The sequence below is a fragment of the Mustela nigripes genome, chromosome 5 (genome assembly GCF_022355385.1).
Source record: "Mustela nigripes isolate SB6536 chromosome 5, MUSNIG.SB6536, whole genome shotgun sequence".
In the NCBI taxonomy this organism is placed as follows: Eukaryota; Metazoa; Chordata; class Mammalia; order Carnivora; family Mustelidae; genus Mustela; species Mustela nigripes.
In genome coordinates this window covers 99,034,474-99,047,506 of record NC_081561.1, presented here as the reverse complement: position 1 = coordinate 99,047,506, position 13,033 = coordinate 99,034,474, and the positions used below count along the sequence as shown (strand labels likewise).

Genomic DNA, 13,033 nt, shown 5'->3' with positions numbered 1-13,033 from the left:
TTTTCTTTTTTCTTTCCTTTCCTGAATAATTTCTTTCCTATTCCTAAAAATTTTAGAACAAGAAATGTTTTATAATGTTTATATAAACAATGTTTAATATTATTTAGAATTTCTCAATTATTTGAATAATTTAGAAGAGAACTACTTTTTCTTTCTTTTCTTTTCTTTCCTTTCCTTACTTTTCCTTTCTTTCCTTCCCCACTCTATAAATTAGGATGTGCTCAGATACATCCTATACAACAGTGAAGGCCCCAACATACAAATGCTGAGCTCCAAAGCTGTGACTATAGGTCAGTTATTTGTGGACAGATGGACAACGACAGCTTAAATCCTTGCTTGTCTTTTTAAACATTTTTAAACATTCCTTGTTTTTTTAAACATTCCTAATAAAGCTGTGATTGCTCAGCAATGTCAAGAGGGGCCTAGGTTCTTTTCCTCCAACTATTTCACGGTCCTTCCCGTGCTGGCATTAATTTTTCAATATTGCTTCACAGTTGCAAATTGGCTACCACAGATCCAGGCACTGTATCTTCAATCGGCAGTGCTGCATGCTGGAAACAAGTGGCTGAGGTTTAAAAAAAAAAAAAAAGAAAAAGAAAAAGAAATTTAATTGCTCTCTTTCATGAGCTTCAATCTCTTTATACAGAGAGGCAAATCTTTATCAAAAGCTCTGAAGATTGTTTTTTTACCTTTCATTGGCCCCTGCCCAACTTTAGAACAATATGGGCAAAACAAATCTAAGCCTTTCATGGATTAGCCCACTGGGAATAAGCCCATCTCTGCCAAAACAAAATTAGAGTGCTTTAGAGAGGAAGTAGAAAGTGCTTTAGAAAGGAAGCTAGATATTGAGTAGACACCTAACCATGCCTACGAGCCATTACCCAGACTGATTTGGAGAAATGGGTCACTGGCTTCTCTGATCCTTCCCCACTTTCCTTCCTCCCACTACTAAGGAGCATTTAAGTAAAATTATAATGTGGCATAATTCTAAGAGCAAGTTCTATTTATCCCTTCTGTATATAGTCTATTCTTTTAATAAATATAATAAAGAAGTATCTCTCTCTCTCTAAGAAGATGTAGAAAATAAATCAGAATAAAGAAATAGCTGAGTTACTGAAATGCTGTATAAACTCCATCATGCGGGGTGCCTGGGTGGCCCAGTGGGTTAAAGTCTCTGCTTTCGGCTCAGGTCATGATCCCAGGGTCCTGGGATCAAGCCCCACATTGGGCTCTCTGCTCAGCAGGGAGCCTGCTTCCCCCTCTCTCGCTCTGCCTGCCTCTCTGCCTACTTGTGATCTCTCTCTGTCAAATAAAGAAATAAAATCTTTAAACTCCATCATGCTTTTTTATTTGTTTACTTTGCCATTTCAGCTCTGCTTTATTGAATTCTGGGTTGCTCCGTTGCTCAATGGACAGTTGATGCTGTAAATTAAGTTCCCCAGCCTCTCAATCTGTCAAGAAGCATTCCTTTCAACATTTACTGAGGGCCTGCTGTCTCTATCCACTTGAGAACAGTTGCATATGTAAAGCAACCTTGAAAATTCCGACAAAAACATTTAATTATATAAACATATCTATAATATAGTTTTGATTCTTAAGTATGGAGTTCTCTCAGAGTAAGCTGTGTCAGTCTTTTAAATTAGACATATTTAAATAATGGCTGTGTTCCTTCTTTATTTCCCTATCAATCTAATATCCCCCTTTTGTTGGACTCTGTTCTTTCTCCTTTAAGAGAGAAACTCTACTGGGGCGCCTGGGTGGCTCAGTGGGTTAAGCTTCTGCCTTTAGCTTCCGTCATGGTCTCAGGGTTCTGGGATGGAGCTCTGCATTGAGCTCTCTGCTCAGCAGGGAGCCTGCTTCCCTCTCTCTCTCTGCCTGCCTCTCTGCTACTTGTGATCTCTGTCTGTGTCAAATAAATAAATAAGATCTTCAAAAAAAAAAAAAAAAAGAGTGACTCTATCTGAATCTTTCTGCTTATTCCTCATTTTTCATGTTAATCTAACAGATGGAAAAACAAGTTACTTACAAACATCTGCGTAGAAATACTTTACCTATAGTTCCTGCTGTGAGTAAAATGGATTTTAATTGTAGGGTTATTGAAATTTTCCCTCACAGGCATTGTAAGTGCAAGTTTTTGGTGTGAGAACAAGTTCTCACCTGGGATCTCACTGTCAGGCACATTCATGTTCTGAACCAGTCACCCACACCACTAGAGCAGTGGAATAAACAGACACTTGACTGTAAACAACAGTTCGGATATCACAGATATTTGTAAGAGTCTGTTTAAGATTACCAGAAATTGTTATGTGCGTGGCATTATATTAATCATATAGCTGCACATAAAATAATTAAGATTATTGATGGCATTAGCATTCATAGAATAGAAAGAGCCCATTACCTAGAAAGACTCTAGAGAGACTAAACCGTGGCTATAAATTGTATAACACCATTTTCACTCACATAATAATGAGATTTGAGTAACATCTGGGTATTAGATTAGCGAGTTTTCCTGATAATCCCCAAAACTAAAGTTAGTGAGTACCCTATTATCCACAGCAGGCATGTGTGCACTCTACCTGACACTCCTAACATGACAGTCATAGTCTTTCCATGACTCCTTTCCTTCTGCCCACCTCTGGGATGTTAGGATCCCCAGCACTCCTCATCCTCCGCTCCATTCTCCCTGTGAGTCTCATCTATGGCTAAAACGTCAACTATGATTTCAATGTCAGTGGAGCCTAAGTCTATGCCTCTATTTCCAGCCTGCCCCTCCCCTTTGACTTTAAGGCACATCCCTCCATCTTTCTTCTACTTAATCCCTGTATATTCCTTCTACTTAATCTCTGTATATTCAGGGATTAGCCTATACTCAGACAAACCTGGACTCCATTTATTATCCTATAAATAAATTTCAGTGTTCACTATCCATATTCAAAGCATTGCAATAAATTCAATAAGCTGGGATTGAAGACCTCATTATCCCAAATGCCTCTATGTCCCTCAATCAGTCTCTGAAATCATTCACAAATATTGTGTCTACTCTAAAATTGTGCTTATATGTCTGACCTCCATTCAGTTTTCACTAGCACAGATTGATTTCAACGCATCATTCTTCATACGGGTTTTGGCAAATATGTTTAAAACTGGCGCCCTTGCTCCAATCACTGCCACAGCCAGAAAATCCTCTCTGCACCTCCTCCACGTGACAAATATTTATTGAGCACCTGATGCGTGTCAGGCTTTGGAGTGGGCATTGAATAGAGAGTGCTGAGCAAATCAAAACCCACTCCTCAGTGAACCTGAACTCTAGCTCAGGAGAGAAGGTGGCAATTACATGAACAAACAAATAATCCACAGGGGATGTTTGGTTAAAGAAAAACTAGTGGGGAGTGCTATGTATATAGAGTGATCACTGAGGGGTATCAATTAAAATAAGACTTCTAGGAAGGGAAGAAGCCAGACACAAAGAGATTAAAAGAGAAGAACACAACAAAGGTCCAAGGCTGGAAGGAAACCCAGAGTTGGCTGGAGCCGAGTTTACAATGGGGAAGTTGTATGAGACAAGTTGGGAGATGGAAACAGAAGTGAAAACACTCACAGTGTCACAGGCCATGATCACAAGTCTGAATCTAATGTGAAGCATAACTGGGAGCTGGGGAGGGGTTTTAGGCAAAGGATTTTTACATTCTTTAAAAATCACCAGAATTTTTTCCCAATCCCAATGTGAGGGTCAAACCTTTGCATCAGAAAAATTGTATGGTTCCTGATGAATGGAGTGACCACAGGGTCCAGCATGCTCTAGTGAGTCTTGGTTTCTACCTGTTGTCCTAGTATAATCATTAATGGTTCCCCACTTTCACTCTCACAGGGCCCTAGGGAGACAGTAAATTCTATGGTCAACTTCCTGATAGGAAATAAACTAAAACAGTCCTCAGGTTAACATTCAAGGCCCTTCTGAATCTGGTCCCAATTCACCAATCCACTTCTCTTCCTTTCTCCCTCATGGTGTTCTGGGCACTTCAGAAATGTAATGCTGACAGTATAAATGGCACTTTACTTCTCTGCTTTTGGTCATGTCCCTGCCTCTTGCTGCATGCTCTGTGACCATGACTAGTAGACAGAACCTTGAGTGTCTGACCCAAGAAGTCTTTTCAAAACCAGGCAGAATGAATGGCTTCTTCCTCTGTGCTTTGCCAGTATCTTTATTAAAGCATTTATCACACTGGGTTAATTATTTATAGGTCTATCTTTTCTGCTAGAATGGTAGGTACTTAATGGCAAGGACAGCAGTTCCTCTTATGTGTTTTTTGGATCCTCACCATCCACTGCATACCTGGTCCACAGCTGGTACTTGATACAAGACTGCTAGATGAATTATTTAATCTAAATTCAATATAACATACATAGTAAAATAATAAGGTTACAAAATGAGACTTTAAATTCTATCCAGTAAGCTTAAAACATTATTGCCTTCACATCTAGATATTTTCATTCTCCAACTTCATCCCAATATCTAATGTAGCCTCATTCATTAGGAAGTAACAATAAACTCTTAATGAAGACTACAAGTAAAAAATCTTTACAGGGCAAAGAAGAAGTATAGTTTTAGGAACCCAAATAATTTTCAAATAATTTTGAAGATGAAATAGAATTGGTATAACCACTGTGGAAAACAGTATAGAGGCTCCTCAAAAAATTAAAAATAGAAATATCAAATTATTTAATAATTCCAGTATTGTATATTTACTCAGAAAAAGCTAAAACCCTAACAAGAAAAAATATAAGTATCCCTATGTTATTGCAGCATTATTTACAATAGTTAAGATAGAAGTAACCTAAGTGTCCATCAATAGATGAAAAGATAGAAGTAACCTAAGTGTCCATCAATAGATGAATGGTTAAGGAAAATATTATACATACACATAACCACACAGACACACAGACACACACACAATGGAATACTACACAGCCATAAGAAAGGATGAGATGGTGCTATTTGAGGCAACAAGGAAGAACCTAGACGGTATTATACTAAGTGAAATAAGTCAGATGGAGAAAGATAAATACCATAGGATTCCACTCATAAATAGAATCTTAAAAAAAAAAAAAAGAATAAACAAACAAAAAGCAGAATCAGACCCATAAATACAGACAACAAACTGATGGTTGTCAGAGGAGAAGGGGCTGGGAGACTGGGCAAAATGGGTGAAGGAGAGAGGGAGATACAGCCCTCCAGTAATGGCATGAGTAAGCCCTGGGAATAAAAGGCACAGCATAAAGAGCACAGTCAATGATCCTGTAATAGCAATGTAATGGGACAGATGGTAGCCACACTTTTGGTGAATACAGCATTACACGCAGAGTTATCCAATCACTAAACTGTACCCTAAAACTAATGTAACATTGTGTGTCAGTTATACTCAATTTTTTAAAAATTATATTAAAAGTTGGGGTGCCTGGGTGGCTCAGTGGGTTAAGCCTCTGCCTTTGGCTCAGGTCATGATCAGGGCCTGGGATGGAGTCCCACATTGGGCTCTCTGCTTAGCCCCTTCTTCCCCCTCTCCGCCTGCCTCTCTGCCTACTTGTGATCTCTTTCTCTGTCAAGTAAATAAATAAAATCTTTCTCTGTCAAGTAAATAAATAAAATCTTTAAAAAAATTAAGTTAAAAGTAAACAAAAAGAGCTGCATGAGTGGTTCGATCAGTTGGGCAACTGATTCTTAGTTTCAGTTCAGCTTATGATCTCAGGTTCATGAGATGAAGCCACACATCGGGCTGGGCATTCAGCACTGAGTCCGCTTGAGATTCTCTCCCTCTCCCTCTCCCCCTTCCCTCCCCGCTTGCTCTCTCTCTCTCAAAAATGGTTAAATACATCTTTTTAAAAAAGTAAACAATAAAAACCCAGAATGATATACTTGCAGAAGACATTTTCATATACTCACCACTCTTAAATACTCCTGCACGCATCCTGCTCAGAAGAAGTTTGTGGCGTAATTGCAGAACTTCAGCTTCCAAGGCTTGGACTTTAGATCTCCACATTGACTCCTGCTCGGACACCACCTTTGCAAGGTGCTCTGTGTACTCTTTGCTGCTTGTGTCAGCTGGTGTCGAGCGGATAATTGCCAAGGCCAGAGCCAGCTTTGACGTTCTCAAATACCATGTTTGAGCATCCATCCTGACTTTTGTCTCTATCATTTCATAAGAAAAAAAATTCAGAAATTTCGTTTAACTTTTGCAGTGCATTTCATTTGCTCAAAATTGATTTTGCAGAGTAACGTTAATTAATATGTTTGTAATACAACTTGACACCAAGTAACAGAAAAAATTTTCTCAGGAACTGAAGAGAGTATGAAAAAATATGCAAAAGAAAAATGCATACACATGCATATTAAGTGTATTAAAATTTAAAAAGGTAGGTTCAGACAATTTGACAAATTCTTGGGGTGGAAAAAACACACATTAATTCATTTAGTGTTTTCTAACCAGAAGCACACATCAGAGTCTCTAAGGGAGCTTTAAAAAAATGTACATATACATATATCTAGTCCCAAAATTCTCCCCAAAATTCAGATTCAGCAAATCTGGGAAGGGCACTCAGGCTTTTACATTTTGAAAGGAGACAACTCTGTAATCTGAACCACATTTAAATGCAAACCTTTCTCCTCAGACCCATTCTTCTAAGTCTTAGAGTCCTTGCTTCCCAGCCCTGCTGCATTCCTTCATGAACCATGACCTACTTGTTACTATTCCTGCCTTCAACAAGGCTCCTCCAATCTATACTGAGAACAATCTTTAAAATATTGGCATCATTTAAGTTGTAGCTGTGCTCTGATTCTGCACCTCCAAAGATTTCCAATTGCCACCATAAGCAAATTTTCCAAATCAGAACTGTATCAAGGTCTGTAATTGTAAGGACATGACAGACCACTGCGTTCATTGGACAAATACTATGACCCTCATTGAAGTATAAACCCCTTGTGGGCCTCCACAAGGAGGAGCTTTGCCCATAAAATGTGCTATGTAAAGATTCGTAATGAATAGTACAATGGTTCCAGAGAATTTAGGACCTTTGGTTGCCAGATCCAGTCTAACAAATTCAAATTCTTTACTCCACATTTCAAACTTTATGTTGTCCAGTTTCTCGAGCCTATCCTTCCACTGTGGTTCAATCATATCATCCAAACAGATGCACTCAGCCTAAACTCATTCCCATTCACATCTCTCTCCTGAATTTTCCCTGGTTGTGATTCCCTGACTCTCATAGCTGCCAAAGCCCTGAGTATATATCCTTCAAAGAACAATTCATATACCATCATATAAAACCTTTTCAGAGGTTTTATCACAACCTACAAAACTGTGTACCTATTTGGTATTCTATAGCTTAGCACTGAAAATACACAATCTAAGAGGAAGCATAATACCGCTTTATTATAATCAGAGATCAACATAAAAATGTATGTCTGATATGTTCATAACAGAATAATGTATCATTGAAAACTAGGACCAACAACCAAATAGTTAATAACAATAGGACAATTCAAATGAATATCATCTCTTAAGATAGGGTTTTTCAGAGATATTTTTTATTACCATGAGAAACTACTAATGATATGCTGAGTGGAAAAACAGTGAGGACCTAAAATTATATGTATAGTACAATCCCAATTGTGTAAAATATGGGAAATATAAAAAATGTAAACGGGATTTATCTCTACTATATAATTATCAGTGATTATTATTTTCTTACCAACAGTTCTCTAAATTTTCCTAATTTTTGGCTATGAACATGTATGGAATTATAATTAGAAAAAAAATTATGAAGAACAGATTTCCAAAAGCAAAGTATAGTTACCATAGTGAAGCTACATAATATACCCAAGACTCGATGCTGTGAAGATAGACCAACTAATTAGAATTACAGCTGCACCTATTTTAGTTTCACAGAAACCATGTCACTCAGCTGGTTCATCCCTCATCTGCTTTGTCAGCAATGGGGGCCAGACTCCCTGCCTCTCAGTACTTCTGGAGAGCGCCTGTGGGCAGAATGCAGAAAGCAGGGATGACCCTCCCTAAAGAAGTAAGCCCACCATCAGATATAACAGTACAGACTAAAGATAACAATAATAACAATAATGGAAAATAACGACCTATTTAAAGTGTTTCGGGTAGAAAATGAGCTGATATTCAATTATGAATCATGGCTAAAAACTAAGAAGAAAAAAAAACGTGTTTATTAGCATAAGAGGACAAAATTCTCTGGATAACAGTATCACAGAAAACTCCCTGTCATCTTGCAAAGATTTTTAATTAATTGATTTAAGTAAGCTGATTAATTAAATGCTCTGATATTTAAGTCATCATATATGATTTGCTAACAGTCTTAAAACCATGCTGAATGTCAGTCAACAAAAAAAGAACAAATTATAAAGTCCTTCTGGATTCTAACTATCCCAGGGTCACTTGTCTGAACATTAATTAGAATTGTACCACAAGTGAACAGAAGTGATTGCTAATAGATATACTGGTACAGCCTTCTACCATACAAATTACACTCAAAACACACATAGAACTATAACCTACAACCAAACAGAAGCAGGCCTTTTAAACTGCTTCCTCATATGTGTGTGTGTGTGTGTGTGTATAAACATATGCCATTTTTATCTAAGAATAACATTCCTATCCTCAAAGTTCCATTTGCAAGGTAAATTCTATTTCCCCTGAAATTTCATGGAAAAAAATATGAGCTTCCTAAACATATTCTCTACTTAAATGAGGAAAGACCCATAGTAACTTTCAGAAAGCCTTTTTAAAATTCAATTTATGCTCAAATAATTATCATGAATAATTAAAATGAACATTAAATGTTCCCCAAGAAGGTATTTAGTGTCTTTGAATTCTTAACAGCAGAAAACACAAAATTTTAACAGTCTTTTTAGAATACAGCATTCTCTCAAATGAGCTTTCTTTTTCTTTACATTTGGGAATAGACCTTACCGTAGCAAAGCCCCCACAGGGCTACAAAGAAATCTAGTCACATTTCTTATGGTCCCTGTATTCTCCTTCAACCAATATATGCGGAAATGGCTACTCTGCAAACAGTATTTTGGCAATTTTTACCTGCCCTATTTCTCCTAACCTCACTTTTACCTACTGAACTTTAATATGTATCAACTAATTAATTCTCTAAACTGTCAAAACTGTTTTGAATTATAATCCTGAATTCTAAATTCTGTTCATCTCCAAGATCACTGATGAAAATTTCATGAACTAAAGAGCACCCAATCATTCCTATATAAGAAGTGAAAGTTTAAATTAGGTAACTATTCAGGAGGATCTTTCTGTAATGTGCATCAAACACCTTCAAAATACTTATCCCCCTTTGGACCAGCAATACAAGTTCTAAGATCTTAAAAACATGACCAGAGTCACAAAAAAGTGTTAGACCCAAAGATGATCTTAAAGGATTATTTATAATTACTAAAACAAAACAACTGTCACCAGCTTGAATATCTAACAGACGCATTAAATTGTAACATATAATTAAATTTAAAATGTTTTTTAAAATATTTAAAACTATGGGAGAGTATTTCCCACACAATGTTAACTGCAGGATAAACATAAAATAGTAAATACAATAAAGCTGGAAAATTGGGGAAGGGGGAATCCATAGACATGAGACTGATTTATTGATAGATTTAGAGACAGAAAGGGGGGAGGGAAGTAAAGAGGAAAAGAAAAGAAAGAGGGAAGGAAGAGGCAGGGAGACAGACCAGGATTATTCACCAAAATACAAACAAAACACTGAGTATGAGTTAAGGAAGTCTGATTTCATTTTCTTGTTTATGCTTTTCTATAGTTTCCATGCTTTCCACATAAACATTATAAAATGTGTTATATATGACAGAAAAAAAAATGTCTTAATACTAATCCTACAGAAAATTCCCTATTCAATATTTTTCAAATTACAAATTATAGGGAAAATGAAGATGAGTTTTGAATGAAGCCTCAAGTCTACACCCCTGATGAGAAGCTCCAGCCTGTAACTCTTACCTCCTCAGTTCTAAGAGATCTTCAAGTGTAAAACACACCACCAGTTCACCTACAGCTTGGGAGTAGAGGAGGGGTAACAATGAAATAATATCAGGTGAAACAAACTCAAAAATCTGAAGCTGTCAGAGTGCCTGCAGAATTGAGGAAACACAGTCAATGGAATGGGAATTCTGTCCTTTAAATTCCCTGACCTCCATCCTTGATCAGCTTTCCCCAAATTCTACTAAGCTTGTGGACTTCTGGCCTTTTTATGTCCACATGTAGATAGATGCTCCTTCATTCAGATGAATCTGGTGTTCCTTCCACTAATCCAAAGGACACAGTGGATTTTGGAGGTAGGGCAGAAAAACTTTAAAAGTGTTCCAGTAAGAGGGCACCTGGGTGGCTCAGTTGATTAAGGGTCTGCCTTTGGCTCAGGTTGAGATCCTGGGGTTTTAGATCAAGTCCCACATCTGGTTCCCTGCTCAGTGGGGAGAAGCAGACTCCCCACTGATATTTCCCCCCACCCATATTCTCTCTCTTTCTCTCTCTTTCTCATAAATTTTTTAAAAATCTTTTTAAAAAATTAAAAAATATAAAAACAAACAAAAAAAAAACCTTTCTAACATGTGCAACCAGGAAGCTTCTAGTCACCGGATTCTCAATGCCAGCAATGTGGACTGGCAACTAAATACTTGAATGACTAAATAAGTGAATGAATGAATGAATATAATCAGTATAAGTCAGGCAGTCACAGAAGGCTGCTCAGCCAGCTTTTAATCACGGCTCTCATCATTAGGTCTATGTCAATTCATACCAGGGAGCATGGCACTAGAGGAGAAATGGATTAGGATGGGAATTTAATTAGTTTACTAAAGGTCACATTGGTCTCTCTTGACTCTGTAACACATCCTTTCTTGACTACTTCCAATGAATCTACTCCTTCTAAACCTATGTCTTTCTATAGCATACCCATAAACTTTCACCAAATAATTCCTGAGCAAAGAAAATACAAGAAAGACAAAATCTAGTTCATAAACAGGTTTATAGGAGAGAGTAAGCTATAAGGGAAAAATCTAGATTTTATCTCATGTGAATACAATAAATACTTGTCTTACCCGTAAAGCAAGGAACTGAAGAACATTCCCTAAATTACTGAAATGAACATCATAGGACAAAGTGAGTACAGGAGGAAATCCCTATTTGATATTTATCAAACTTCAGTCTGGGGCACAGCAGAGTTCAGGCAATGCCAGAACAGTAAGCTACTATAAGACTTTTTGGATAATTAGTTTTGGTAAAGTTTGGACGAGGTCTGACACCTGATAGTTGGGTTAGGTCCAGCTGAAAAATTCTCTAATTATTGTTATAGTTTCAGCACACACTGTACTATGAAGTGCTCAGCAGAATAACATCATGTGCAATTTTACATAAAAGAATAAGGAATTCCTTTAGATTTCAAATCTTTCCACTTAATTATTAAGGGGCCTTTAAAAGCCTGCCCAGCAGAAAATCTGTTCATGACAAGAGACTAGTAAAGATAAAAGGCTGCTTGCTTTTTTTTTCCTTTTCAATTTCATCAAAACAGGCCAACTATCATTTTTCTCACATTGAAAAAGTTAATCATAGATTTTAATTGTCTACAGAGTTCCTCAACAACTGTTTTCTTTTTATGCAAATCCTCACCCCCTTTTGACTCCTCAATGCTTCTTTTCCGTCATAGGAAAGGTTTTCTCTGGATTCTAAAGAAATGCTGCAGAACTTCATGTGGGGAAAATGCGTCACATTTTATAGATCAACAAAAAAGTACACTGATTCAGGAATGCAAAGTCATGTACATATAGCACAATCCTCAACCATCTTCCTCCACTGTGTAAATCCACAGAAGGGAAAGGAACTGGATACCTACTATTAACACATATTTAACAATGTAATTCAGAAGAACTGTAGGTGTTTCCTAATTATACTGGTATTTCACACACTGATATGGACATAATTCTTATGACAAAAACAAACATCTTGTTCTCACAGGGTATATGAGAAAGTCTGATGACCTACAGAGCTCAAATCCACAAACTCCACAAATTTGGGATTTTTATAAGGTTACACTCTGGAAATGGAAAAAGCTACATGTCATAAAATGAGGAAGAATAGAGGATGAAACCAGAAACCAAAGAAACAACCAGAACAGGCAACTGAGAGATGTTCAGCCAATCGCAGGAGAGAGAAGCAGCCGGCTTCTGCAAGGAGCACAGAAGGCTGGGGAAGAGGGCGGTGGTAAGGCAGAGACCCTGGAAAGAGTAAAAGGCCCTATCCGAAGAAGTCCCATTTTTTAAAGGACACATTGGGAAATAAGATTTGCTTTCTAACTCCTATTACATAATACCTTCTTATACTTCCCTTCTGTGTACACCTAAGACATCAACTCAAAAAAGCACGAGCAGCCCCACAAAACATTTTCTTTAAGGCTGAAAAGTTGCCCTCATCTATCTCTCTCATTTAAATCTCACCAAGCTGACCACGGTGAATTTCAGAGAGCAACTGAAATGCTTCATGGATTCTCATAGGCCTTCATTTATAAATAAGTCTAGGGGCACCTGGGTGGATCAGTGATTAAGCGTCTGCCTTCAGCTCTGGTCATGTTCCCAAGGTCCTTAGTTCGAGCCCCGCATCCTCCCTGCTTTCCCTCTCCCACTGCCCTTGTCTGTGTCCCCTCTCTCGCTCTCTCTCTCTCTCTTTCTGTCAAATAAATAAATAAATAAGTCTAATACATTGTTTACATTCACTTAGATTTGCCTTTAACAAATTAGAATTCTACTTTTACTAGCCTAAAACAGACTACTAAAAGAGAGGGGTAGCTTCACACATACCGAGTACTTTGATTTTTTTTTTATTTTTTTTTTTAAGATTTTATTTATTTATCAGAGAGAGAGGGGGAGAGAGCAAGCACAGGCAGACAGAATGGCAGGCAGAGGCAGAGGGAGAAGCAGGCTCCCTGCTGAGCA

At 37.5% G+C, this 13,033-nt stretch overlaps 1 protein-coding gene across 1 annotated transcript in view; it reads right to left on the bottom strand.

Annotated features, from left to right (window-relative positions):
- Positions 1–6,173, bottom strand: part of MEI4 (meiotic double-stranded break formation protein 4) — a 204,652-nt gene extending 198,479 nt beyond the window's left edge. The window contains exon 1 of the mRNA XM_059399205.1: positions 5,942–6,173. Within this exon, the coding sequence (XP_059255188.1) occupies positions 5,942–6,173 (232 nt within the window). The remainder of the gene's footprint in view (positions 1–5,941) is intronic.
- Between the last annotated feature and the right edge of the window lie 6,860 nt (positions 6,174–13,033).